General features: G+C 45.2%; 1 protein-coding gene across 2 annotated transcripts in view; it reads left to right on the top strand.

Moving 5' to 3' along the window:
- Positions 1 to 23,517, top strand: part of LOC143959300 (putative E3 SUMO-protein ligase RNF212) — a 75,832-nt gene extending 52,315 nt beyond the window's left edge. For both annotated transcript variants that reach the window (XM_077467983.1, XM_077467982.1), the window contains 5 exons: positions 351 to 414; positions 7,031 to 7,079; positions 10,207 to 10,267; positions 14,202 to 14,241; positions 21,983 to 23,517. In XM_077467983.1, coding sequence (XP_077324109.1) covers positions 351 to 414; positions 7,031 to 7,079; positions 10,207 to 10,267; positions 14,202 to 14,241; positions 21,983 to 22,178 — 410 coding nt within the window. In that variant the 3' untranslated portion in view covers positions 22,179 to 23,517. The remainder of the gene's footprint in view (positions 1 to 350; positions 415 to 7,030; positions 7,080 to 10,206; positions 10,268 to 14,201; positions 14,242 to 21,982) is intronic.
- The last annotated feature ends 3,207 nt before the right edge of the window (positions 23,518 to 26,724 follow it).

The raw sequence follows: 26,724 nt of genomic DNA, 5'->3' as shown, positions 1-26,724 counted from the left end.
AAGTCTGACAGACTTTAGAAATGGAACATGTTTCAAATTTTTCCGAAAGAACTCCGCCGGACCCAGTTCCTACCGAGAAATCCGCTTGTGTGTGTGCTAGTCCGACGGACAAGAACCGATGCGAGGGCAGCTATTGGCTACTGGCTATGAACTTCCTTATTCTAGTCCAGTTGTACGTCATCACATTCGAATCCGTCGGACTTTGGTGTGATTGTGTGTGGCCAAGTCCGTTCGTTCGGAAAGTCCGTCAGAACTCTGTCAGAACTCCGTCGAAAGTCTGTCGGACCTAAGTCTGGTCGTGTGTACGCGGCATTAGTCATTACTCTTCTTTTTCCCTTCTTCACTTTCAGAAAACCATCGCGCATTTTCTCCTTATTCTCATCCTGTATCATCACAACGACCAAATGTCAGACCGTAAGTACAGTGCATTGATTGATTTGGGGAAACACTGCAGGGTCCTTTAATGCTAGTAGATCACAATAAAATTACTTTTTATGCAAAAAAAATTCTTAGCCACAGTGTGAATGCCCACTCTTAGGCCATGCAAATAAAAAGCACTAGGAGCCATCTCATACTCCTCTAAGCTTCCACATTTACCATCTACTGTATATTGGACCTAAAGGGCAAAAGTGTTTGTAAAAAAAAGTCTCCCGGCTGCCAGATCCTAGCAGGTTGCATGTCGGGCACTGCTAAATATTTTCTCCCCTTACATGCAAGCCCAAGATTACTTTGTTAGCTCAAGTGATGGTCAGCAATCCCAGATCTTATTGGATGCAATGTTCTCTCCTTCCCCTGAACTAGCTTCCTTCTATCACAATGTCCAAGGGGAACTAACCGCCCCATAGTCATGATTAAAGTGTTCACCTTTTCTGAAAAAAGGTAAACTAACACTGACCTTACAACCTCCTCCACTCCCCTTGTCCTGTTGTACTTACCTCCAGGAAAGCTGAGCTGTCATTACCCATGCAGCAGGTCTACCGGTCCATAGATTTGAAATCCCTTGTACTCTAAGCAGTGCTTCTGGGATGCAGCAGAGCGATTCACTGTGCAGGAGCTGACCAATCAGAATCACTCTGGTCCATCCGGGAGGCACTGCACATGGAAGACAGAAAAGAGTTGAGATAGAGAGGACTAGGAGTGGACCAACAACCCTGTGTACAATATACAGAGAGCAAGGTTCCCCCTTGTGGGATTTTAAAGGCTCTGGTGGTGATATATCACCAACAAACAGTATGCGTGATATGTATAAAAATATAAATTTATTATAGTATATACAATTCAAAAATAAATGACGAACAATAGATAATTGATAAGAAAAGCGTGGCTAATACAATTACACACGAACATGACACAGTGGCTAAATGCTGTAAGCGGTCCTAGGACACCACATGGTAGAGATGGAGTCAGGGCTGGACTGGGACAGAAATTTGGCCCTGGACTTCACTCAGACTGGCCCACTTACATTTTGAGTGTCCCATCAGCACCCCCTTACAACATAGTGTCCCATCACCAGTCCCCTTACAACATAGTGTCCCATCAGCACCCCTTACAACAGAGTGTCCCATTACCAGCCCCCTTACGTCAGAGTGTCCCATGAGCAGCCCCCTTACGTCAGAGTGTCCCATGAGCAGCCCCCTTACATCAGAGTGTCCCATCACCAGCCCCCTTACATCAGGGTGTCCCATCACCAGCCCCCTTACATCAGGGTGTCCCATCACCAGCCCCCTTACATCAGAGTGGCCCACTGAGCCATCGGCCCACCGGGAAACTCCCGGTAGTCCCAATGGCCAGTACATGCCTGGATGGAGTGCAGGCTCCACATCCAACGTGTTTCAGAATTTGCTTCCTCCTTCAGGGGTCTGTCAATGGATGAAAGCATTCGTACTAAAAATGCAAATGGATAAAGTTTAAACAAATGCAGCATATCAAGACATGAACAGTATGGCCTTTGTCTATTATGGAACCAAGCCCAAAAACAGACATGTTGACGATAGAAAATCGCATATTAGCCACATAGGGTATGCAAATTTAAAAACAACCAGATCCAGCCAGGGGTAACCTATGCGCCAAAACCACTCACCATCACTGGAGATCAACAAAAGGACGGCCAGCGAGGCCAGAACGACGGAACAAGCCCAGCAGGGCTGATATGCAGCAGAGAGGTCCTTAGATTCTGAGTGGCGTGGCTGATAAACAAAAAAAGCAGGTATATGTATAAGTGATATGAAACAACATATTTAAGCTGTAGAAACATAACAAGAACAAGAATACTGCTTGCAAAGATATCAAAATATCAACAGGGGGAAAGTTTTAAACTGGCCTAGGCAGGTATAAATCTTAATGTTCAGAAAGCCATAATAGTGAAACATATGTGAAACATGATTTCTATGGTAAGCAAGGCATGGCTGTATATATAAATGTATCCATGAAAATCATAATGCATATATGGGCTCGGTAATTGAAGACAAAAACACATGGAAGAGGGAGAAGAGTGGGGATTTCAAATCCCTGGCCCACTTGAACGGTGTTCTGGCAGATAGTGTCCTGCCATCATATAGTGTCCGCCCGCAGTACGGAGCAGACGAAGCTTCGGAAAATCTCCGAAGCTGAACGGCGCCTGCGCCGTGAGTGGAGGTGGTAGCCCCACCATCCAAGCGGACGTAGGGTTGTGAATATTAGAGGGCCCCTCGCGGGCGAGCTTCGCTCGCCACGCTTCGGGCTCGGCCTCGCTGTACTCGGCTCTTTTATATTCCTACTCTATGTCCACTTGGATGGTGGGGATAGAACCTGGACTCACGGCGCAGGCGCCGTTTATCCTCGGCAATTTTTGGAATCTGTGTTGCTGTGTACTGCGCATGCGCAGTACACAGCGGACACTATCGGATGGGGGACCTTACATGATGGGACACTGGCTGCATGGGAACTGACAGCTCAGCATGTAGCCAGGTTGCCTACAAGTTGGGATTTGTTGAAAATTAGTCATTTATTCTGCCCAGGTGGGGAAGGGGTTATTATTTTAGGTTGCCTTTCACTAAGGGGTGTATGGTAGATTTTGACGTATCAAAAGAACAGGGCCTTTAAAGCACTATGCGGTATGAAGCAAGAAGCTACTACAAAAGGTTAACTTGGCAAGACAAGTCGGCGAAGGAAAGCGGTTGCTTTGGGTAACTGTAAACTAGTGCAAACGTACATGGCAGCCAGTTAAAAGAGGTTGTAAACCTTGGAAAAAACAAAAAACAAACCCTGCAAGAAAAAGGCATAATGAACTAGTATGCATTGCATACTAGCTCATTATGAAATACTTACCTCAAAACGATGCCCTGAATCGGCACTCCGAGTACACGGCCGACATCTTCCACCGGAGTTACTTCTGGTTTCGTGGCTCCGCCGCTTTGCTTGGCCTGAGACGCAATGACGTCACAGGCACGGCTACTGAAGAAATGGCACCAGCGGGCCTTTTTCTAAGTGCGCCAATGATGTCGGCAGCAACGCATATATACTGAATATCTCCTAAACTGTGCAAGTTTAGGAGATATAACAAGGCTTACCTGTAGGTACCGTGACTATGTGGTGTAACAGAGTTTACAACCACTTTAATAAATGTGGTATCTGGCTTGGGTGAGGTGTCCTTCAGTAACGAGGGGGTCAGTGCGTTGCTTCCCTTACCAGCAGTCAGTATCCCAAGTTCAGAACCGTACCCACATTAGAGACCCACGGCCTAGCGGCATTGTGCTGGAGAGTAAAAGAGCTAGCTGAGAGCACACACGAGGTCTGCACAGGTGCTCGTGGGACCTCATTCTGTCAGGAGTGTAGGAGTGAGGTATCAGTGGTATGCTGGAATGGCATTCCCAAACAAAAAGTCCATCGGCGCACAGGCTCTAGAGGTGGTCAAAACCCACTTGTGGTTTTCAAACAACTTCTCTGCAGATTAGGAATAACAGTTGGCTGTTAAAAACATGTTTTGGCTGATGACATTGGAAGCACATGTTCCCTGGCCTTCTCATATTTGTCTTCTGGCTCCTATAGTAGAATGACCGGTTCCTAAATACTGCCAGTGGAATTTAATAAAAAGAGTGTCTTAGACACTCTACAATTCCATCACTCCTTTGCACAACAAATGTTAGTAGGGGTGACAGATTCATGTACATGTCGGGAACAGGTATATGAATCTCTTGCATGGGGGGGGGGGGGGTGTCATTGAGGCTGGAGCATCCATACCACAGAAATTCCTTCTTTGGTGCATGTTCAGGCCCTTGCTAGCTAGGGTGCTGTTCCCTGTGCCACCCTTGGTGTCTTAACAACAGATGATTCATCCCCAGCCCCATTCAGCTTCTGGTGTTCTATCAGAAAGCCACTACCCATCAGAAAATGTAACCTTAGTGACGTTCTATTGCGGCCATCGTGGTACACCCCACACTCACCCCCAAAGTAAGCCTACAGTCTGAAGTCGCCAACCAGACATATTTTTACACCCACCGGAGTCTTGCATTTCACATTTCTTTTTACCAGTAAACTGAGCTTATTTAGTGTATTTATACAGTGTTTTGAAATCCGTGACACTGTTTTGATGTTGAATTTTAAAAACAGCGGCAAGTCTGCTGATCTCACAGGTTTGCTAATCTGACAGAACTAATTTTAAAATTCAACATCAAAACAGCTTGACGGATTTCTAAATACTTTATTTAAAGTGGAGGGCCACCCTGAAAAAAAAAACACATTAAGGCCGGGTTCACACCGCTGCGATGCGGGAACGCCGCGAATCCGCTGCGTTTTCCCGCATCGCATTACTCCCGCCGGCAGTTCACACTGCCCTATGCGAACGGCTGGGAGTGTCAATGATATGTTAATGACACCCCCAGAGCCGTCCGCATATCGCAGTGCGATCTGCCGACTCGCACAGGAATCGGATCGCATGGTGTTTCTGTTGCGGACCAAAAAAAGGGTCCCGTGCGAGTTTGCTGCGGGAGCGATGCGAATTCAGCCATACTATCTGTATGGCTGAACTCGCATCGCTACGGAGATCGGATGTGATTTGCGGTGCGAATCACATCCGGATCTCCCCCCGCAGCAGTGTGAACCCGGCCTCAAAATGAAAAAAAAAGAAAAATTTTTTTTTAACTTACCAGAAATGCCTGTTGCTAGGCACATCATCCTAATCTGCCTCTTCCTCCTCCGCGGAGATCTTCTTTCTTCTCTCCTCTTCTTCTGGGTAATGGGTCGCGCTGTGTTCTGGGAGCTGTGTGTCCCAGAACACAGCGCGTCCCATTCACAAAGCGCTGCGTGACTCACGCATGCGCAGTAGGAAACGGGCAGTGAAGCCGCAGGGCTCCACTGCCTGTTTCCCTTAGCCAAAATGGCGGCACCGGGACCCGAGGGACGGGTCAGCCTCGGGCGGCCGACATCAAGGGCACCCTGGACAGGTAAGTGTGCTTATTAAAAGTCAGCAGCTACAGTGTTTGCAGCTGCTGACTTTAAATTATTATTATTTTTTTTAACTGGCCCTCCTCTTTAAGTATATAAGCTCGGTTTACTTCTAAAAATAAGTGTGAAATGCAAGACTTCGGTGGATGTAAAAAGATGCGGGTGTACCAAGATGGCCATGACTTTAGTTGCACTTTCTGATGGGTAGCGGCTTTCTGATAGAACACCTGCACTGAGATTTCCCGGCCAGAGATTGAAGTAAACAAATGGGTGCAGATGCGGGGCCCCAGGTGCATGGGGGTTCCATGATTATCTTACCTTGCATCATACTGTTCCGGATTTTCTGGGACAGTAACACTTTTTACTAAGATGTCTCTGGATGGCTGTGTCCTGCGCAGCATCCCAAAACCTGTACTGTGCCCTCCTGATCCCAGGATTGCACCCTCCTGACCCCCCCATGTACTGTGCATTTCTGCCTTGGTCTTTATATGCCTTCGAAGGTCATGCGGCACCCTCTCTCCATTTTTTAAAGCTGGCGGCCAGGTGGGAGCTTTCTGGTGATTGCTTGGTCCATTAACTATTAGTGTCTTTCAAAGTCCCCTGAGGAAGCCACCACTGCCGAAACATGTCAGGAGGAGACGCTACAGTACCAGCTTTTGCCTAATGTATTTAAGTTGACCATACTATGGACATGTGTATTTTATTATTATCAAGTTTTTATTATGTATCAATCAAAGTTTGTAAATGTTACACTCTTGATGGATTTTGCCTTTTGGCACCGCTATAATCCCACTAGTAATTCATTTACTTTTAGCAGGTAAATATAACCTATTTTTTATTGGGGGGGGGGGGGGGGGGATAACAATATATCATCACCTTATATTGCAAAGGCAGTGAAGGGGATGTGTGTATGCCACTGCCATGATGCTTCATATTGCATGACAGCAAAAAGTAAACCAATTGAAAAGGGATGTCCTACAACCACCCTGCATCTGCGTGCAATTCAGCAGCATGCTAGTGTGCAGCTTAAGGGGTTTACACAGACCATGAGTAGGCGCGATAACTCATGGAAAGACTTTTCCTATATACTGCACTTAGTTGGCGCCCTCTGCTGTTTCATTTATATATTAAAGTCTCTTCCTATATATTGCACTTAGTTGGCGCCCTCTGCTGCCTCCTTTTATAAATGCTTCCTGAAGAGCGATCTGAACGCAGATCATTCTTAAGAGTGCAGAGTGTATAAGACGCCTAATTCTTTCAGAATAAATCACAACCATAGCAACAGGTTCTAAAAATGGTAATGACAAAAACTTGCTTCAATATGGTGCTCGTGTCAGAAAACGTTGCAAAACTGTTGCAAGGCTTCCTTGAACTAGACCCAGGCTGTTTTAAAAGGGACCATACCGCCAGCAAAAAGGTGTTGGTACATATTTATTGAATTCCCTGTATGTTTTCCCCTCTCTTTCTCTATTTTCCTCCGATTCTACACTGAAAGGTGAGATACAGGTGACTTTCCATGTTGAGCGTTTACATTTCTGAAAGGTAAATGGATGAATTTTACTACTAGTATCATATATACTTATCATATTCTATATTTATTTTTTCATAGTGCTGAATCAGTGGATTTTGCTTCAAGCACACCTCAGAAGAAAACAAATGTAAGTCAGGCTAATATTTGCTGTAGGCCCTGTTCACACTTCAGTGCATCGGAAATTGCGCTAAAATCGCAGCAAAACGCGCAATATACGCTTGGGTGCTATTCATCCTAATGGCTCCGCAAAGGCGCCAAGAACGTGGGTGTTTTGTCAGGCCCAAAATCATGCTGTTTGAAAAAAGTCTGCTCCAAAAAAAAAAAGGTACAGGAGGTAGTTTGGCGCATTTTTGGAGCGGTGTCGCTGCAAATACAAAAAAAAAAAGCTAGAAAAACATGATCGCTAGACGTGAACGAGGCCTTAAAGCGGTATTATACCCAATAGCAAATATTTGTTATCTTCTTGCAGCTTACCAATCCTTAGATGTGGTGGCTGCATTTGTTTTCTTTTCTAGGCTTTCGTTCCCTTATTTTCACCTGGTGATCTGGGCAGTAAGTCTGTTGGCCAGAAAAAGCCATTAAGGAGAGCCATTTACCACTGGCAGCGGTTTTCATAATAATAAACTTTCATTCTTGTAAAACCTTTATCCCAAAAGGGACAGGACAGTTTGCTGTAACTAATAGTGGCGGCCAGTGATATTATTATTTTTTTTGGGGGGGGGGGGGGGGTGGCAAACAGTGAAAAGCCACCCTTCCCCTCCCAGTAGGGTCACCCGCACATCCCCCAATTCAGTCAATTAGTCATATGCAACACTTACCCCAGGCAGTGCTTCCCTACTCGCCGCACATCTCCTCCTCTGTCTCACTGTGGTTTCCTCGCCGTGCGTCTCCTCCTCGGCATCATGGTGGTGTCCTCGTTGTGTGTTTCCTCAGCATTATGGCGGTGTCCTTGCGGTGCATCTCCGCCCTTGGCCAGTAGGGTAGTTTCTTCTTTTGGCCAATCAGGAAATCAGGACCTGCTTCCCGATTGGCTGGGAGGCAGAATATTCACTCGTTATTGTCACATAACTGGGTGGGCTTGGGGCGCAGTGCACTGTGCCCCGAGCCCACTCTTTTTTGAAACCTATTAGAGCTCCAGGCTTTGCTCATGTGCTTAAAAAAAAAAAAAATCCCCCATTGGAATCCATGCGCCCGGCGCCGAGCATGTAGATTAGGGGGCCGGATGCATTAATGGGGGGGCAGCGCCCCTGTACCCCCTATGGATGGGCCACCACTGCTGATTATAAAGTGTAAGTTGGAGTTTGGCAGTTTGTTAGTGTATCCTCTTCAAGACCGCAATATTTATGTATACGTTGCAGCTTTTAAGTGGTTTACTGGAGTTATGGTTGAAGCTATCAGCCATAAACCCGGTATGTTTTTTTTTTTCAGCCGGCGGCTGACTTTCTAATGAAAGCAATCCAAGTGGCTCATGAGCTGCTGGAACGCTTTCAGAAGCAGCGCGGGGGGGGGGGGGGCGACAACCCCCCTCCCTCCGTTTGCCAGCATTGCTCAAGCTTACACTTTTTACTGACACGCCCAAAAAACGGCGGTGTGGCCGGCTGGTCACAGAGGCGTTAAAAGACCAGGTTATCTTTGATGAAAGTGGGGTATACATGGGCAGGGCAAATGGGGTGGAGCCAAGGGGGGGGGGGGCGTCAGAATGAGGTTTAGCCTAGGCCAGTGATGGCAAAACTTGGCACCCCAGATGTTTTGGAACTACATTTCCCATGATGATCATGCACTCTGCAATGTAGTTGAGAATGATGGGAAATGTAGTTCCAAAACATCTTGGGGTGCCAAGGTTCACCGTCACTGGCCTAGGGTGTCAAAAATCCTTGCACCAGCCCTCTAAGGGGCAGTACCTAGAGGGATCCTTGATCTTTGTTCCCAGAAGCGAACACATACATCAGTCGCAAACGCATATGTAAACGGCGTTCATAGCACACATGTGAGGTATCGCCGCGAACATTAGAGGGAGGATAAAAATAATAATTGTAGCTCTAGACCTCCTCTGTAACTCTAAACCTGGTAACCTGTAAAAAAATTGGAAGCATCGCCTATGGAGATTTTACCGTAGTTTGTCGCCATTCCACGAGTGTGCGCAATTTTAAAGCATGACTGGTATCTATTTATTTGGCGTAATATCATCTTTCATGTTTTACAAAAAAATTGGGGTATATATTGGGTTTTGTGGTTTTAAATTGACTAAAGTGTATTTTTCCCCCAAAAATTGTGTTGTGGGTCTCTGCTAAAAAATAAGTAATTTTTCGAACAAAAAAATACAGATTTAAACTAGTAAATAAAAAGGGCCAGAAAAGTCCTGGTCAGCAAGCGGGCGTCTAAATCTTCTAGTACATCTAATGCCGCGTACACGCGATCAAATTGTCTGGCGTACTTAGTCCGACATACAATCCCGCGGATAGTCCGGCAGACTTTCTACCGAACGGACTTGGTCACACACAGAAAGTCCGGCGTTTGCTAGCGCGATGACGTACAGCACGTACGACGGGACTAGAAAAAGGAAGTTCAATAGCCAGTAGCCAATAGCTTCCTTTTTCGTACTTGCTTCAGAGCATGCGTCATTCATAGTCCGCCGGACTAGCATACTGACGAACGTATTGTCCACTGAAACCCAAGTCTGACGGGAAGATTGGAGTTCAAAAATACTTTCTTAGTCCGCCGGACTTCACGCTGGAAAAGTCCGCTGAAGCCCACACACGATCGAATTGTCCGCTGAAATGCGTTTCGGCGGACTAAGTACGCCGGACAATCTGATCGTGTGTACGTGGCATAACACTCTCCTTACCCCAGACTGACAATTCTGCTGTCCAAATTCGCCCCCTGTGCTCCTTCCTCCAGAGTGGGAGCGCTCTAAGGCTGGATTCACACCTATGGCAATTTTAGTGCTTTTTGCATTTTGCAGATTTGCACTACAAAACGTGTTCCATAGGAAACCATGTTAAATGGACTGTAGTGCAAATCTGCAAAATGCAAAAAGCACTAAAACTGCATAGGTGTGAATCCAGCCTAATGCAGGAGGTGTGTTACTGGTCAGATCACCAGGGGAAAACAGAGGGCGAAAAATGCCTAAAATATGAAAACGAATGCACCCCCCACATTTAATTGGTAAACTGCAATATAGTACATTTTTGGTTTAGTACCACTTTTATGTACACAGTGTACTTCTATTGATTTATAATATTATATTTTCCTAGTTTACTATTGCTGCACCAACCAGACTGTCACTGATAAGCTCACCCCGTGAGAGATGCCAAGGTGAGTTCATACAGTTTCTATGTTGTAATTTGATGGTGGAGAATAGACAAATCAAATGATTTTTACACTTCTTTATTACATTTTGACATTTTTTGAGAGATTTATATTGAAAGCTGATAAAAGGAACTTCAATTCTGTTCTGTTTATATTGGTTATGTTAATTTACCTGGTAACTTCAATTACTGTACGTGATATTATTATTATTATCGATTTTATATAGCGCCAACAGTTTACGCAGCGCTTTACAATGTATAGGGGGGACAACACAATTACAGTACAATACAAAAGGTACAGGAGGGCCCGGCTCGTAGAGCTTACATTCTAAAGGGAGGGGGTGGGGGTACAAAAGGAAATAGCTGCAGAGAATGATTTGATGGGGGGTGGCTCGGGGACAGTTAAGTGAGTGTGGGATAGACTTCCCTGAATAAATGAGTTTTCAGGGAACTCTTAAAGGTGGACAGGGTAGGGGCTGAGCGGACAGACAGGGGCAGGGAGTTCCAGAGGATGGGAAAGGCTCTGGAGAAGTCTTGAAGGCGAGCATGAGAGGAGGTAACAAAGGAGCTACAAAGCAGGAGGACCTCAGAGGAGCGGATATACAGTATATAGATAGCTACAGCCACTTTAATTATCAGTAGGGGTAGCGGGCCACCATTTTTGGGCAGAACAAGTTTTTTTACCTTTTTAGATCCTGGCTAATGTAGATTAGGGTTGCCACCTGTCCAGGATTCACCCTGGGTAATGTAGATTAGGGCTGCCACCTGTCCAGGATTCACCCTGGGTAATGTAGATTAGGGTTGCCATCTGTCCAGGATTCACCCTGGGTAATGTAGATTAGGGTTGCCACCTGTCCAGGATTCACCCTGGGCAATTTAGGTTAGGGTTGCCAACTGTCCAGGATTCACCCTGGGTAACGTAGATTACGGCTGCCACCTGTCCAGGATTCACCCTGGGTAATGTAGATTAGGGTTGCCACCTGTCCAGGATTCACCCTGGGTAATGTAGATTAGGGTTGCCATCTGTCCAGGATTCACCCTGGGTAATGTAGATTATGGCTGCCACCTGTCCAGGATTCACCCTGGGTAACGTAGATTAGGGTTGCCACCTGTCCAGGATTCACCCTGGGTAATGTAGATTAGGGTTGCCACCTGTCCAGGATTCACCCTGGGTAATGTAGATTAGGGTTGCCACCTGTCCAGAATTCACCCTGAGTAATGTAGATTATGGCTGCCACCTGTCCAGGATTCACCCTGGGTAATTTAGATTATGGCTGCCACCTGTCCAGGATTCACCCTGGGTAATTTAGATTAGGGTTGCCACCTGTCCAGGATTCACCCTGGGTAATGTAGATTAGGGTTGCCACCTGTCCAGAATTCACCCTGGGTAATGTAGATTATGGCTGCCACCTGTCCAGGATTCACCCTGGGTAATTTAGATTAGGGCTGCCACCTGTCCAGGATTCACCCTGGGTAATTTAGATTAGGGTTGCCACCTGTCCAGGATTCACCCTGGGTAATGTAGATTATGGTTGCCACCTGTCCAGGATTCACCCTGGGTAATGTAGATTATGGCTGCCACCTGTCCAGGATTCACCCTGGGTAATTTAGATTATGGTTGCCACCTGTCCAGAATTCACCCTGGGTAATTTAGATTAGGGTTGCCACCTGTCCAGGATTCACCCTGGGTAATATAGATTAGGGTTGCCACCTGTCCAAGAATCACCCAGACAGTCTAGGTTTTGAATCATGTGTCCAGGTTTCAGTCCGCCTGAAACCCAGACACATTATTCTGACCGGCAGGTTCCACATCACTGAAGGGTGAGGTGATGTCAGCCAGAGCAATTTGGCTACACCCACTGTTCACTGTGACACAATATGAGCGCCACATTACTACTCTCCTTGGGGCACTCAAAGGTGTCCCAGGTATTTTATAATCCTATAATGTTCACTACGGGGAAAAAAAAAATTGCCCTGTGCCGCTAAAGTGTTCAGGTTTGGTGTGAAGCCGTGGAAACCCTAATGTAGATCAACAATTAAATGTGTGAATTGCGGCCCCTGGTGCAGACTATTGATTACATAAGCAATGTACAGTATACATTGTTTCAGGCATAGTTTTACCTTCCCTATGAGATCTTAGGCTCCGCTCACATCTATGCAGGTGTAGCAGTGCATGTGCTTGTTGTGTTTAGGGCAGCCCATTCATTTCAGTGAGCTTCACTACTCGCTAAAATCACACAAAAGTGCACAACTGTAGGAGGGGATTGGGATTGGCGCCAAGAACACAAGTCTCTGCCCCACTCCTCTCCTTGCTAGAACAGTGACCCTCCTGCTGAGGCTGTACCCTCTGCCATCTTGTGCCCACTCCATGCCAGAGGACATTCCCCATGACTATGCTCCAGGAGGCGGAGTGTAATATGTTGGGGGCGTGGCCCGGTGGGAGAACAGGCTGCCATAACCCCAGTATCCCCGTTTTTTCGGCCAACGGTCCGTTACAAGATGTAAGTGGTCTCTGCAGCGAATTCGCAGAAGATCACTTTTACCCCCCGCTCCTGCCGCGATCCGGTGCCCTCTCCCGCTTACTGGAGCCGCCGGTAGCGTCGGAGCCGATCGCGCCTGTCTTCTGGGCTGACATGGAGACAAGTGAGAGGAAGATGGCCCCCACCCATCTCCAAGACACTGCAGGGCAAAAGCAACGTCATAACGTCACTTCTGCCCATAGCTCTTAAAGGGCCATTTTTTTTTTTTTTAAATTACAATTTATTTTTTTTATTGCATTTTAGTGTAAATATGAGATCTGAGGTCTTTTTGACCCCCCAGATCTCATATTTAGAGGTCCTGCCCTGCTTTTCTTCTATTACAAGGGATGTTTACATTCCTTGTAATAGGAATAAAAGTGACAGTTTTTTTTTAGTTTTTTTTTTTTTAAAACAGTGTAAAAATAAAAAGTAAAAGGTAAAATAAATAAGGAAAAAATATATTTTTTAAACGCGCCCCATCCCGTCGAGCTTGCATGCAGAAGTGAACGCATACGTGAGTAGAGCCCGCATATGAAAACTGTGTTAAAATCACACATGAGAGGTATCAACGCGATCGGTAGAGCGAGAGCAATAATTCTCGCCCTAGACCTCCTCTGTAACTCAAAACATGCAACCTGTCGAATTTTTTAAATGTCGCCTATGGAGATTTTTAAGGGTAAAAGTTTGTCACCATTCCACGAGTGGGCGCAATTTTGAAGCATGACATGTTGGGTATCAATTTACTCAGCATAACATTATCTTTCACAATATAATTTTTTTTTAAATCAGGCTAACTTTACTGTCTTATTTTTTAATACAAAAAAGTGTATTTAAAAAAAAAAAAGTGTGCTTGTAAGACCGCTGTGCAAATACGGTGTGACAGAAAGTATTGCAACGACCGCCATTTTATTCTCTAGGGTGTTAGAAAAAAAATGTAGAATGTTTGGGGGTTCTAAGTAATTTTCTAGCAAAAAAAAAAAAAAAAACCTGTTTTTAACTTGTAAACACCACATCTAAAAAAGAGGCCCGGTCTTAAAGTGGTTAAGAATCAATGTGAACATATATAGGCACTGTGCGGCGCTACACATTAGCGCTGCACATTGGGTATATATGTTCACATTGTCACATTTTGAGGAAGTGGTGAGTGCTGGCAGCTATTTTCTAGTATTTTGTTATTTTTATTTTTTGCGTTTTTGAGGTTTTATTCAAAAAAAGTAGTTTTTTTGAGTTTTTAGTTTTGGCAGTTCACAAGGTTTATACATATATTACGAATCAATGGCACCATTTGTGCTTGCAAAAGGGATGCACCTTTTTTTTTTGTGCATTGTGTGAACATGCATGATTTTGCACTTGTCCCCACAGCAAAGCATATTTTCTAAAGTTTACTTGTTTATGTGTAGTAAGCAATCTGTCATTTTACAGGTCACAATCCCCACAAAATGAATACTACAGGCTCATTAAGGTAAACAATTATCAATTAAGGTAAATAAGTGGATGTTGGTTTAAGCCAGGGATCCTCAAACTACGGCCCTCCAGCTGTTGCAAAACTACACATCCCATGAGGCATTGTGCAGCTCTGACATTCACAGACATGACTAGGCATGATGGGAATTGTAGTTCCTGAACAACTGGAGGGCCGTAGTTTGAAGACCCATGGTTTAATAGATGTAGCTATCTTAAAACTGAACTGCAGGACTTCAGCCACTTTATAAAATGTGGTGGCATACCTTGAGTTAAGTCCAGTTTACATTGACCAGTTTTTACAGAGCTCCGGGAGTACAGCTACCACTATACTCCCGGGGCTCTGACAGAAGAGACGGTGCATTTTCACACACAGCATCTCTCCCCTCTGCTGTTTATTGACATAATATGTACCGTATATACTCGAGTATAAGCCGAGATTTTCAGCCTCTTTTTTGAGGCTGAAAGTGCCCCCTCGGCTTATACTCGAGTCACCGCTGTCTGACTGCTCGATCAGCGTATCGAGCAGACAGACAGCGGACATTCTAAAATTCAAAAGCCGCGCCTCCGCCTCCGCCTTCGCCTGTGATAGGCGGAACACTGAATTTCCCAGCAGTCAGTGTTCCGCCTATCACGGACATCCGCTCATCCTCGTACTACGGACGAGGATGAGACGATGTCCGTGATAGGCGGAACACAGGCTTCTGGGAAATTCAGTGTTCCGCCTATCACAGGCGAAGGCGGAGGCGCGGCTTTTGAATTTTAGAATGGCCGCCGAGAAGAGCGGCGATCTTGGAAGGACGGAGGAGGCTCGGGACGACGGCTCGGGACGGCGGCTCGGGACGGCGGCTCGGGACGGCGGCTCGGGACGGCGGCTCGGGACGGAGGCTCGGGACGGAGGCTCGGGACGGAGGCTCGGGACGGAGGCTCGGGACGGAGGCTCGGGACACAGGCTCGGGACACAGGTAGGCTGGACACACACACAAGGCTGCACGGACACACACACACAGGGATGGATGGATGGACACACACACACAGGGATGGATGGATGGATGGACACACACACAGGGATGGATGGATGGATGGACACACACACAGGGATGGATGGATGGATGGATGGATGGACACACACACAGGGATGGATGGATGGACACACACACAGGGATGGATGGATGGACGGACACACACACAGGGATGGACGGACACACACACAGGGATGGACGGACACACACACAGGGATGGACGGACACACAGGGATGGACAGCCATGTCTCACCCTCGGCTTATACACGAGTCAATAAGTTTTCCAGTTTTTTGGGGGTAAATTGGGGGCCTCGGCTTATATTCGGGTCGGCCTATACTCGAGTATATACGGTATGTGAAATTAAACCAGGCTAGTGGTGAAAAACAATCATTAATAAATAGAGATAAGAGCTGCCAGCACGCCATGGGATATTTTTTACAGCAACAAATAGACAATAAATAATGTGCTGTGCTGCAATCCAAATGAAACATTATAGTATGTGACAAAATAATATACAACAAAAAATCAAATACATAAAATAAATAAAATGTCTCACATAGTCCAAAAAAAGATGTGATGAAATGATCCTCCAAAAATACCTCTCATAGAATGCTCCATGACCACCACACAGACTCAATCCCGCTTACCGGAATGACATGACTAATAATATAAAGAGTTATATCTCGCTTGTATAGGTTATTTCAGCAAGACGTCAGTTGTGACGAAACGTGTAGGGTAGAGCCTATGATGTAATCACGTTTTTGTCAGAAACCATGAAATCAGACCAAGACAGAGGTACACAGTTAAATCACGCTTGTTTAATAATAAAAAGTGAATAGAACAAACGTAGTAAAAACAGAGCCAGAGTTCAGGAACGGATAGTAAGACAAGCCAAACGTCATGGAGTCGGAGATGAGCATAGTAAAAGAGCAAGCAGGATCTGGAGCCAGAAGGGATGTCAGCCAAGCAAGTCTTTTAACAGGAATGCAGGAGAGCGTCTCTGTGATGTTGACCAAGGTGAAGGCAGAGATCCTCTGGGCTGGACGGCTTAAGTGGCAGGACTGACGAGCAGGATATCATCAACAGGTGAGTCACTGTGGAGAGATAATAGCTGGCAATTAGCCGACAGCTGAGGGGCCAGCTCAGAGAGGGAAGGGCTGAGCCCAGCCCTGACGGTTATTTTTTACAGAAGGAAGGCGATATTGTGAGCTCTATTCAGTCTTGGAATTTTTTTTATACAGCCTTTATTAAAGTCATTTTAGTTGGATCTCCTAATATGTGGAGATTTTTCTTCTCCTTTCGGGGACATTCGTGGTGATAATGGTCGGAGAGCTGATGCACATTGTGGCGTTCTTGCAGGAGGTAAATGGAAACATTTTGTGAAGGAATAACCAATACAAGTGAGATATGACTCATAATATTCGTCATATTGTTCCAGTAAGCGGGATCAAGTCTCTGAGAAATGTTTTTGGAGGATCATCATTTCATCACATCTTTTTTTGGACTACAGTATTTGGGACATTTTAGGTATTTGATTTTTTGTTATATGTTATGTTGTCACATACCATATTGGTTCATTTGGATTGCAGTGCAGCAAATTATTTGTCAGTTCAATCACAGAAGTGAATGAGTTCACTTAATACAAAGTGCTCTGTGATTGGGCAGAAGGAGGGGGGGGGTGGGCGGAGCAGCTCTATACAACACTGCAGCGGCAGGATCTGGGGTCAGAGTGCCGGAAGTATAGCAACAGTTCTGTTCCTAGCACTAAGTAAAATTACATATTGATAAACCGATAAGTCCACGAGGTGGCATGCACCTCGTTGGACTTAACTCCTAATAATGCAGAACAGTATAGAAAGTGACTGAATTCCTGGAGTCCAGCTTTAACATGTGTTACGCCCTTTCTTTTGAGTAAATTAGATCTTATTATAGTTCACATTAAAGAAACTCGGTTAACGACTTCAGCCCCGGAAGGTTTTTACCCCCTAAACGACCAGGCCACTTTTTGCGATACGGCACTGCCTTACTATTTTCCCCACAAATAGAGCTTTCTTTTGGTGGTATTTGATCACCTCTGCGGTTTTTATTTTTTGTGCTATAAACAAAAAAAGAGCGACAATTTTGAAAAAAAAACAAAAACAATATTTTTTTTACTTTGTGCTATACTACATATCTAATAAAAAATGTAAAAAAATAAAAATCGAACTTCTTCATTAATTTAAGCCAATATGTATTCTGCTACATATTTTTGGTAATTAAATTCCTAATAAGTGTAAATTGATTGTATAACTTTCAAGCAAACCAAACTATGGGATATTTTTATGGGATTTTTAGCAATTTTTTTTCTACTAGTAATGGTGGCGATCAGCGATTTTTAGTGGGACATTGCAGCGGACAAATAGGACACTTTTGACACTTTTTTTGGGAACCAGTGACATTATTACAGTGATCAGTGCAAAAACTGTTACTGTAAAAATGACACTGGCAGGGAAGGGGTTAACACCAGGGGCAATCACAATGTTAAGCCCTGGCAATACTCTGCAATACCCTGCAATACTCGGTGATACCCAGCCATGCTCAGCCAATTGGGGAGATGACGTGGATATTACAGTGGGGGAGATGTACCGTATATACTCGAGTATAAGCCGAGATTTTCAGCCCCTTTTTTTAGGCTGAAAGTGCCCCCCTCGGCTTATACTCGAGTCACGGAGATCAGGTAGACAGACGGCGGCCATTCCACTATTCAAAAGCCGCGCCTCCCTGTCTGTGATAGGCGGAACACTCAATTTCCCAGCAGTCAGTGTTCCGCCTATCACGGACATCCGCTCATTCTCATACTATGGACGAGGATGAGAGGATGTCCGTGATAGGCGGAACACTGACTGCTGGGAAATTGAGTGTTCCGCCTATCACAGACAGGGAGGCGCGGCTTTTGAACAGTTGAATGGCCGCCGTCTGTCAGACGAGAAGGAGAGGTGCGGCATGGCACACAGAGGCTGCAGATTGGCACAGGTAGGCAGGGATGGACACAGCGATGGACGGGACACAGCGATGGACAGGACACAGGGATGGACACAGGGATGTCTCACCCTCGGCTTATACACGAGTCAATAAGTTTTCCCAGTTTTTTTGTGGTAAATTAGGGGCCTCGGCTTATACTCGGATCGACCTATACTCGAGAATATACGGTATATTACAGTGGGGGAGATTGTGGATATTACAGGTGGATATCACAGGTTTTTTCAAATTCAATTATTATTTGCTGATCCGAAAAATGATCCGATCCGTGACTCTGATCCGAGGAACGATCCGATCCGTGAGTTTTTTGATCCGTTGCACCCCTAGCTAGTATGCATAGCATACTAGCTCATTATGTATTACTTACCTTAGATCAAAGCCCTCACAGCGATCCTTGTTCACCGCTCCCAGAGTTACTTTCGGATATTGAGGGCTCCGGCGCTGTGATTGGCCCGAAGCCGCGATCACTCCCCCGCGTGGGAGCCGCCATTAACGGCACAGTCTAACTGAGGCGACGGCACATACTGCCATTGCTTCAGTGCGCATGTGCCGATGATGTCGGCACATGCAGATACAGGGGATATCTCCTAAACCGTGGTTTAGGAGATACCCAGGGTAGCTACAGGTAAGCCTTATTATAGGCTTACCTGTAGTAAAAAGTGGTTGTAAAGGGTTTACAACCACTTTAACACTTGTTAGGTACACACTTAACACTTTGATTACCCAAGGATGTAAACCACTTGTCGACCAGCCATAGGTGTACGTCGGGCTCATACATGGCGATCTGTGGGCACTGATTGGCCAGCAGGGGAGCCAATCAGCACAGAGACAGAACAGGGATCTTCCATAGTAAACAAGGCAGATCTCCGTTCTGTCAGGCAATGACACACATCCTGTCTTTCTGCTATGCAGGAAGACGGATCTGTGCGTTATCCCAGGCAGCCCATCCCCCATACAGTTAGAAACACACTGAGGGGACACATCTAACTCCTTGATCGCCCCTATTAACCCCTTCCCTGTCAATGGCATTAGTACAATGTCAGTGCATTTTTTTTAGCACTGATTACTGTAATAATGTAAAAGACATATGGAGCTGCGCCAATATCAACAATTGATTATTAGCAGAAAAATGAAAACCATAAATAAATAATATAAATATAAATCGTACATTTACATTAGTTAAAGAGGAAATAAACCCTGATGGGTTTACTTGCTCTTTGTCTCCCTGTAAAGGTAAAGCATAATGGGCTACTATGCATCGCATAGTAGCCCATTATGTGTCACTTACCTGACACAGGAGCCAGCGAAGTCACCGCTGTCCCCTGTAGTCTGGAGCGTCCATCTTCTTCCGGGTATCGCTGCTCTGGCCACTCACAGCGCCGGAGCAGCGATGATGTCACTCCTGCGCATGCGCACGGGAGCCGCCACTAACGGCATATCGCCATTAGCAGCGGCATGCTGCTAACGGCGATCGTGCCCCTGCACGCCGCTGTCTACAGCACATGCGCCGTAGACAGCTGTGACTGTCTTTTAGTAAATATCTCCTAAACCGTATAGGTTTAGGAGATATTTCTTGGACCTACAGGTAAGCCTTAATCTAGGCTTACCTGCATGTCAAAGTGGTTTGTAAGGGTTTACAACCACTTTAATCCTCCATTAACACCTCGGTGACTCCACACAGAAACAAAGTGCCCGACCACCAGAATATGAATCTGCTTACCAGATGGCAAAGCATGAGCAGCGTTCGGCTACAACCCAGCCGTGGCCTTTAGCTTACACTGAAGACACTTTGAATCATACAGGACTGGACCACCATAACAGGAAAACCCACTCTGATGTTTCATAGGATCATACCGTATGTGGGTGGTGTAGCACCAAACTCAAAAGAAAGAAAAACTGCCCATAGTGTGATACCGCTCATAAGTTTAATAAAAAAATGGTATTGCACTTACATATTAAATGAGATCATTTGCATTAAAAACAAAAGCCGGCTGGCAAAGTACGGAGCCCGTCCTCCTCTCGAGTAGCGTGGTGGCGTCACTGCGTGCCCTTCCAGATTCGTTTCATTATAGATGACGTTTCCAATGGGGAACTGAGCAAGCAGCTTGCAATGGGGGCACCCGAGCCATGGCTCTGCATGCCCATTCACACACAGAGCCGCAGCTCGGCTCCCACCCCCCCTGTCTCCTCTCATCGGCTCAGTGGCTGTGATTGACAGCAGCAGGACACAATAGCTCCCGCTGCTGTCTCAACCAATGAGGGAGAGTCCCTGGAGAGCAAAGGCTCTCATGCACATCGCTAGATCGAGATGGGGCTCAGGTGAGTATTAGGGGCCTGCTGCACAGTTTTTTTTTTTTACCTTCATGCATGAAGGTAAAAAACCTTGAGCCTTTAGAACCACTTTAACCCCTTCCCAGTCAATGTCATTAGTACAGTGCCAGTGTATAGGATTAGCACTGTAGTAGTGGCACTGGTGATGTCAATGTCGGTCTACTACCCACCCAGTGTCAGTTAGTGTCAAATTTACCACCACACTATCTCCGCCATTATTCGCTTAAAAAAATAGCTAAACATTCTAGTATATAAACCATAGTTTGTAGACACTATAACTTTCACTCAAACCAATCAATATACGCTTACTGGGATTTTCTTTTTTTGTTTACCAAAGACATGTAGCAGAATATATTTTGACCTAAATTTAAAAAGAAATTAGATTTTTTTATTTTTTTTGGATATGTGTTATGGCAGAAAGTAAAAAATACCGTATTTTCCGGCGTATAAGACGACCTTTTACATGTAAAAAAATTGGCCAAAAAGCAGGGGTCGTCTTACATGCCGGGTCAGCCCCTCGGATGGCTGCTTGGTGTTCGGTAATACTGTATGTAGCTTCGGCTAGATACAGTATATACCGCTGAGCCAATCCTGGTGAGCGATGTATTCAAATGAATACAAAGCCTGCTCGGATTGGAGTAACGACCTCTGCCAATCCGAGCAGGCTACTCTGTAGCCTGCTCGGATTGGCTTGGAGAGTCAGAGAGGCGCGGGCTGATGTTACAGCCTCTGCCAATCCAAGCAGGCTTTGTATTCATTAATAGAATACATCGCTCGCCGTGATTGGCTCCAGCAAATGCAGGAAGAAGGAAGAAATATGAAGCCTCGGAAGCCTCGAAAGCCGGGTCGTCTTATACGGTAAGTACAGTTTTAAAAGCGTTTTTGTCCTGTAAGATTAGGGGGTCGTCTTATATGCAGGGTCGCCTTATACACCGGCAAATACGGTGTTTTTTTTCCCACACTTTTCAGTCTTTTTCCGTTATATAAAATAAAACAAAAAAAACAGTGGTGATCAAATACCACCAAAAGAAAGCACAATTTTGTGTGAATTTTTTTTTATCAATTTTATTTGGGTACAGCGTTGCATGACCGAGCAATTGCCAGTTAAATTATCACAGTGCCAAATAGCAAAAAAAATAGCCTGATCTTGAAGGGGGTAAAACCCGTGGTTAAGATCTGCTTATTATTTTAACCAGGTATTATTGTTTTTTTTTTGTATGTTAGTATTAATATTCTCAGACTCTCACGTTGCTTTGAGCATTGTAGTAGGTGCACATTATTATTATTTTTTTTATTATAATGTAAACCGTTCCATTTGAACGCCATGCTCCGTGTTAGAAACAAATGAATCCTTATTGTGCTCTATACAGGTCTACTGGTGGCTCCTTGCAGCCAAACATCTATCACCAGCTGTCACAGTCGGCATCACAGATGGACCGTAGAGGTTCCTGGAACTTCTCAAGCCCAGGATTATCTCAGCTGCTTTCTCAGACATCAGCCTCTTCCCAATCCTCAAAGGTGCGCCAGCCAATTACCCTTACCAACATCCTGCAGCGCCGGCATTAAGAATGTTCTCCATATGTAGATTAGATGGATGAACTGAAAGTTCAGCAAAGTTCTCTCTTGATGGTCCTTCTTGTCCTATGACTTTTTCCCCCAAGCTTAAAGGATAGCTCGACCCAGGAAGAAATATGAAATATATTGCAGTTTAGTGTCCTTAAATGTGCCGGGTGCCTATTTTTTAAGCTAAGAACATTTTTAGGAAATACTTATTGGACCTGCCAAAAGCGCTGTGTTCTTTTCACTTCCTTTGAGCTGCACCAAAGAATATCTTCCTTCCTGGCTATCTTCTGTAACCTACCAATTGCACTGTCCCTCCCCCCCATGTAGTGGGGATGGTTTGTAGTCCATATCAGGAGAGCAGCTTAGGATAGCAAACATGGCTTCCTCCATAGATACAGTGGAGAAGTGATGTAGTCACCCAGGGACAGGAAGTGTTTTCTTTTCAGGATTACCAGGTGAAGATAAAGCAAATTTAAAGAGGAAGTAAAGGCAAAATTTAAAAAACAAAAAAAAAATACACCCTGTAAGGCAAAGGCATAATGAGCTAGTATGCATAGCATACTAGCTCATTATGAATAACTTAGCTGAGAACGAAGCCGCCGAAGCAGTCCACCATCTTCCTCTTCGCCACTGCCATGTATCCCGGAGCGACTTCCGGGTCTCGCTGCTCCGGCGCTGTGATTCGCCAGAGCCGCGATGACGTCACTCCGGCGCATTCGCACGGGAGCCGACACTCGCGACATATCGCAGCGGCCTGCCCAGTGCGCCTGTGCGCCGTAGACAGCGGTGGCTGTCTTCGGGTAAATATCTCCTAAACCGTATAGGTTTAGGAGATATTTCTTGGACCTACAGGTAAGCCTTAATCTAGGCTTACCTGTAGGTCAAAGTTGGTTGTAAGGGTTTACAACCACTTTAAGCATAACAAAAAAATAAATAAAAATGAAAGAAAACAAATGCATCCACCACACCAAGGACTCTTAAGTTGCAATATATTTTTTGGGTTTAAGAGCTTATTTACACCACAAAATCCTGCAATGCACAATAAAGCAATAACAAAAAAATAAAGTTTTTTGATTCCTGCCGTTAAAAAAATAAAAATACACTGCAACAAGTTAAAACTCCATTTACTGCTCATAAACGCGCTAATTGCAACATGCGTGGTGTGTGAATTCAGCCTCAGAAATTCCAACAGATGCCCAAGTTTTTAGACAAAGATGAGGTTTGTTTTTGTTTAATGTAATGCAATTAAAATGTACTGTCACTTCATTTCTGATTTAATTCTGGTTTCAAAATGTTGTTCTTGGTTAAATAAAAGAGCACGTAATGCTTCCTTTTAGAGTCATGGTCTTCACATGCAGTCTGATGGATTAGGTCGCTTTCACACAAAGGGTCATATCAGTTTTTCAAGTGAAACTCATCAGACGGTCCATTCCCCCCCATGTATAGATTCAGTCCATTAAAAAAGGAAAAAATAAATAAAAAAACCCAGAAGAGGATCCATCCTCCTCCATCCAGGTGAATTCGACTGGAGGGCAATCAGGTGTAAAAAGATACCCAAGTCCATTTACACCCAGCTGCCCATTGAGCAGAGCGGGCTCTGCCCGTGTCTGCTCTGCATAAACTGAACAGACACAGACCTGTCATCCACCTGCTTTGCTCCGATCAGCAGGGGATCGGTGAGCGGAAGTAGGGAAGATGTGATGATGGCCAGTATGTGCAGGAGAGGCATATAAAGAAAAGGAGTGCAGAAAGAAATGATGGTGTGCAGGAGAGGAGTGTGGAGGGTATGACGATGGACGATATATGCAGGAGAGGAGGTTGGAGGGTATGAAAATAGACAATATGTGCAGGAGAGGAGCGTGGAGGGTATGAAAATGGACAGTATGTGCAGGAGAGGAACGTGGAGGGTATGACAGTGGAAAATATGTGCAGGAGAGGAGCGTGGAGGGTATGACAGTGGAAAATATGTGCAGGAAAGGAGCGTGGAGGGTATGACAATAGACATTATGTGCAGGAGAGGAGCGTGGAGGGTATGAAAATGGACAATATGTGCAGGAGAGAGGTGTGGAGAGTTTGATGGAGGCAGTATGTGCAGGAGAGGAGCGTTGAGGGTATGAGAGTGGAAAACAGGTGCAGGAGAGGAGTGTGGAGGGTATGACAATAGACATTACGTGCAGGAGAGGCGCATGGAAAGTATGAAAATAGACAACATGTGCAGGAGAGGAGTGTGGAGGGTATGACAATAGACAATATGTGCAGGAGAGGAGAGTGGAGGGTATGGCAATACGTGTATGAGCAGTAAGAGAGTGCTAAAGGGATAGGGTAAGTATGTCAAGGAAAGGGGCGCAGAGGGTGTGACAGTGGGTAGTATGAGTCTTTTTCTGACAGGTACTCTTTTTAGAAACATTATAGGTTTGAGTCCCCCGATGCCTTGTCTATGCCCATCAGATGTAGACTGGAGACAAAAAGTTGCTTAGGGCACTAGCACAGTACAGCTCTGAACCTGGAAGTGTTCAGCACCGAGCACCTCCGGGTCCACATTATGTGCAGAGGAGATTGGTGAATGGAAGTTCACTGACCTCCTCCTGCTAAACATCCTGGCTTCTGCTAGGTGCTATATACACCTAAAACGGCAGCATGATGCAATTGTACAACACTTTCTGTTAAATGTTCCCTTTTTATAATTTTTTAGCGTTCAATTTCTTCCAAAAGCAAAAGAAACAAGGACCTGTTGAGTTCCACCACATTAAAAACGTGGCTCAGCCACGTGTTTTTAAAGCCAGTTTCACACGGTTTCTCTAAGCCTTTAAATTGGTAGTAAACACTCATATTTGATTTTTACCTCCCGGTATTTCCTTTAATAAAGCTTACCTGTAGGTAAAATGAATATCTCCTAAATGTGCACCGTCTAGGAGATATTATCGCAAACAGCATCCGGTGACGTCACTGGTACATGCGCTCTGACAGAACGGCAGACCCGTGCCATTCCTTCAGAGCTGTGCCCCACAGTAGAGACTCCCACGCGCACGTGCAGGAGTGATGTCATCGCGGCTCGGCCAATCAAGTGTCCGCAGTCTGCGAACACGGAAGGAAGACGGTGAAGATGGTGCAGCACACCACTGGGGGGGATTCATTTTAGGGTAAGTCTCTCATAATGTCTAGTGTGAAAATTTACTACTGCTTTAGGGCTCTTTCACACGGGGCAGATCAGTGCTGATCCACCCCGTGGATATCTGCTTGCTCAGTGGGGGTTCGCTCCGTCGATCCCCGCTGAGCAGGAAGATGACAGGTCTGTCTCTGCACACTGCGTAGGGACGGACCTGTCAGAGCGCCGCTCTTCCCTATGGGAGATCGGATGAGGACGCACCGCAGAGTCATCATCACCTGATCCGATCCGCAGACGGATGGAAAAGTAGGTTTTTCCTCCGTCACACTTTTTTGGATCGGAGCGGGTCAGATGTCAGCGGACATGTCACCGCTGACATCCGACGCTCCATAGAGGTCTATGGAGCATCCGTTCGGGTCCGCCTGAAAAACCGACAGGCGGACCTGAACGGATCGGCCGTGAGAAAGAGCCCTTAAAGCAGCCTTCAGCTCAGGTTTGGAAATATTATAAACAGAATAGGAGTGGCGATTGCCATTTTTACAGTTTTACTAAACCCACAACAGTAAAATTGGTGTGTATAGTCAGTAAAGAATGCTCGTTATACTCACTGTGGAACTTAAGAAGTTAATGCCGTGCATTGTGTAAAAAAGGCTGTTTGATCCTGTATGGTGGATAAAAAAAATAAATAAAAAATCAATGATTTACATAAAATGTCCAAAAAAAAAAAAAAACGGGTTATTTTGATTTAAATCTGATTTTTTTTTTTTTATTATTTTTTATAAAATGCTTTTGAAGTAAAGCTCTAAGCCCTTGTACACACGGTCGGACATTCCGACAACCAAATCCGTCGGAATTTGTCCGAAACTGTTGCATATACACGGTCAGACAAAGTTGTCGGAAAATCCGATCGTTCAGAACGTGATGCCGTTATTTCGTTACGATGGGACTACGTTCAGGCTAGTAGCCAATAGCTTTGATGTAGGAATTTGATCTGAGCATGCGTGGCACTTTGTCCGATCGGAATTCTCTACACATGATCGGAGTATGTCCGATTGAAGCATTTTGTCAGAAAATTTTACAAACAAGTTGGAAAACTTGGTCCGTCGGATACTCCGACGGAAACAGTCCGATGGAGACCACACACAGTCAGAACATCCGACAAAACGGTCCGATTGGACACATTCCGTCGGAATCTCCGACCGTGTGTACAAGGGCTAAAAGATAGTTTTCTATTTAAGATACATTAATAATATTGTTTATTCAGCATGAAATCCAGCTTAGCTACGTAGCATGAGGCTGTATATTCTGTAATATTTACATTTTTGGTAAACTCATTCAATGAATCCAAGCTCTGCAAGCTGAGAGAACATGCACTGCATTCACATAATTTCACAGTAACTGTGATATAAATCAAAGTTCAGGAATATTCCTTTATCCGATTGT

Source organism: Lithobates pipiens, unplaced genomic scaffold (assembly GCF_037356315.1).
Source record: "Lithobates pipiens isolate NorthernLeopardFrog02 unplaced genomic scaffold, aLitPip1_a1.2 Scaffold_7, whole genome shotgun sequence".
NCBI classification, from domain to species: Eukaryota; Metazoa; Chordata; class Amphibia; order Anura; family Ranidae; genus Lithobates; species Lithobates pipiens.
Note: the sequence above shows the minus strand (reverse complement) of the source record. Positions and strands in the feature narration are given on the sequence as shown.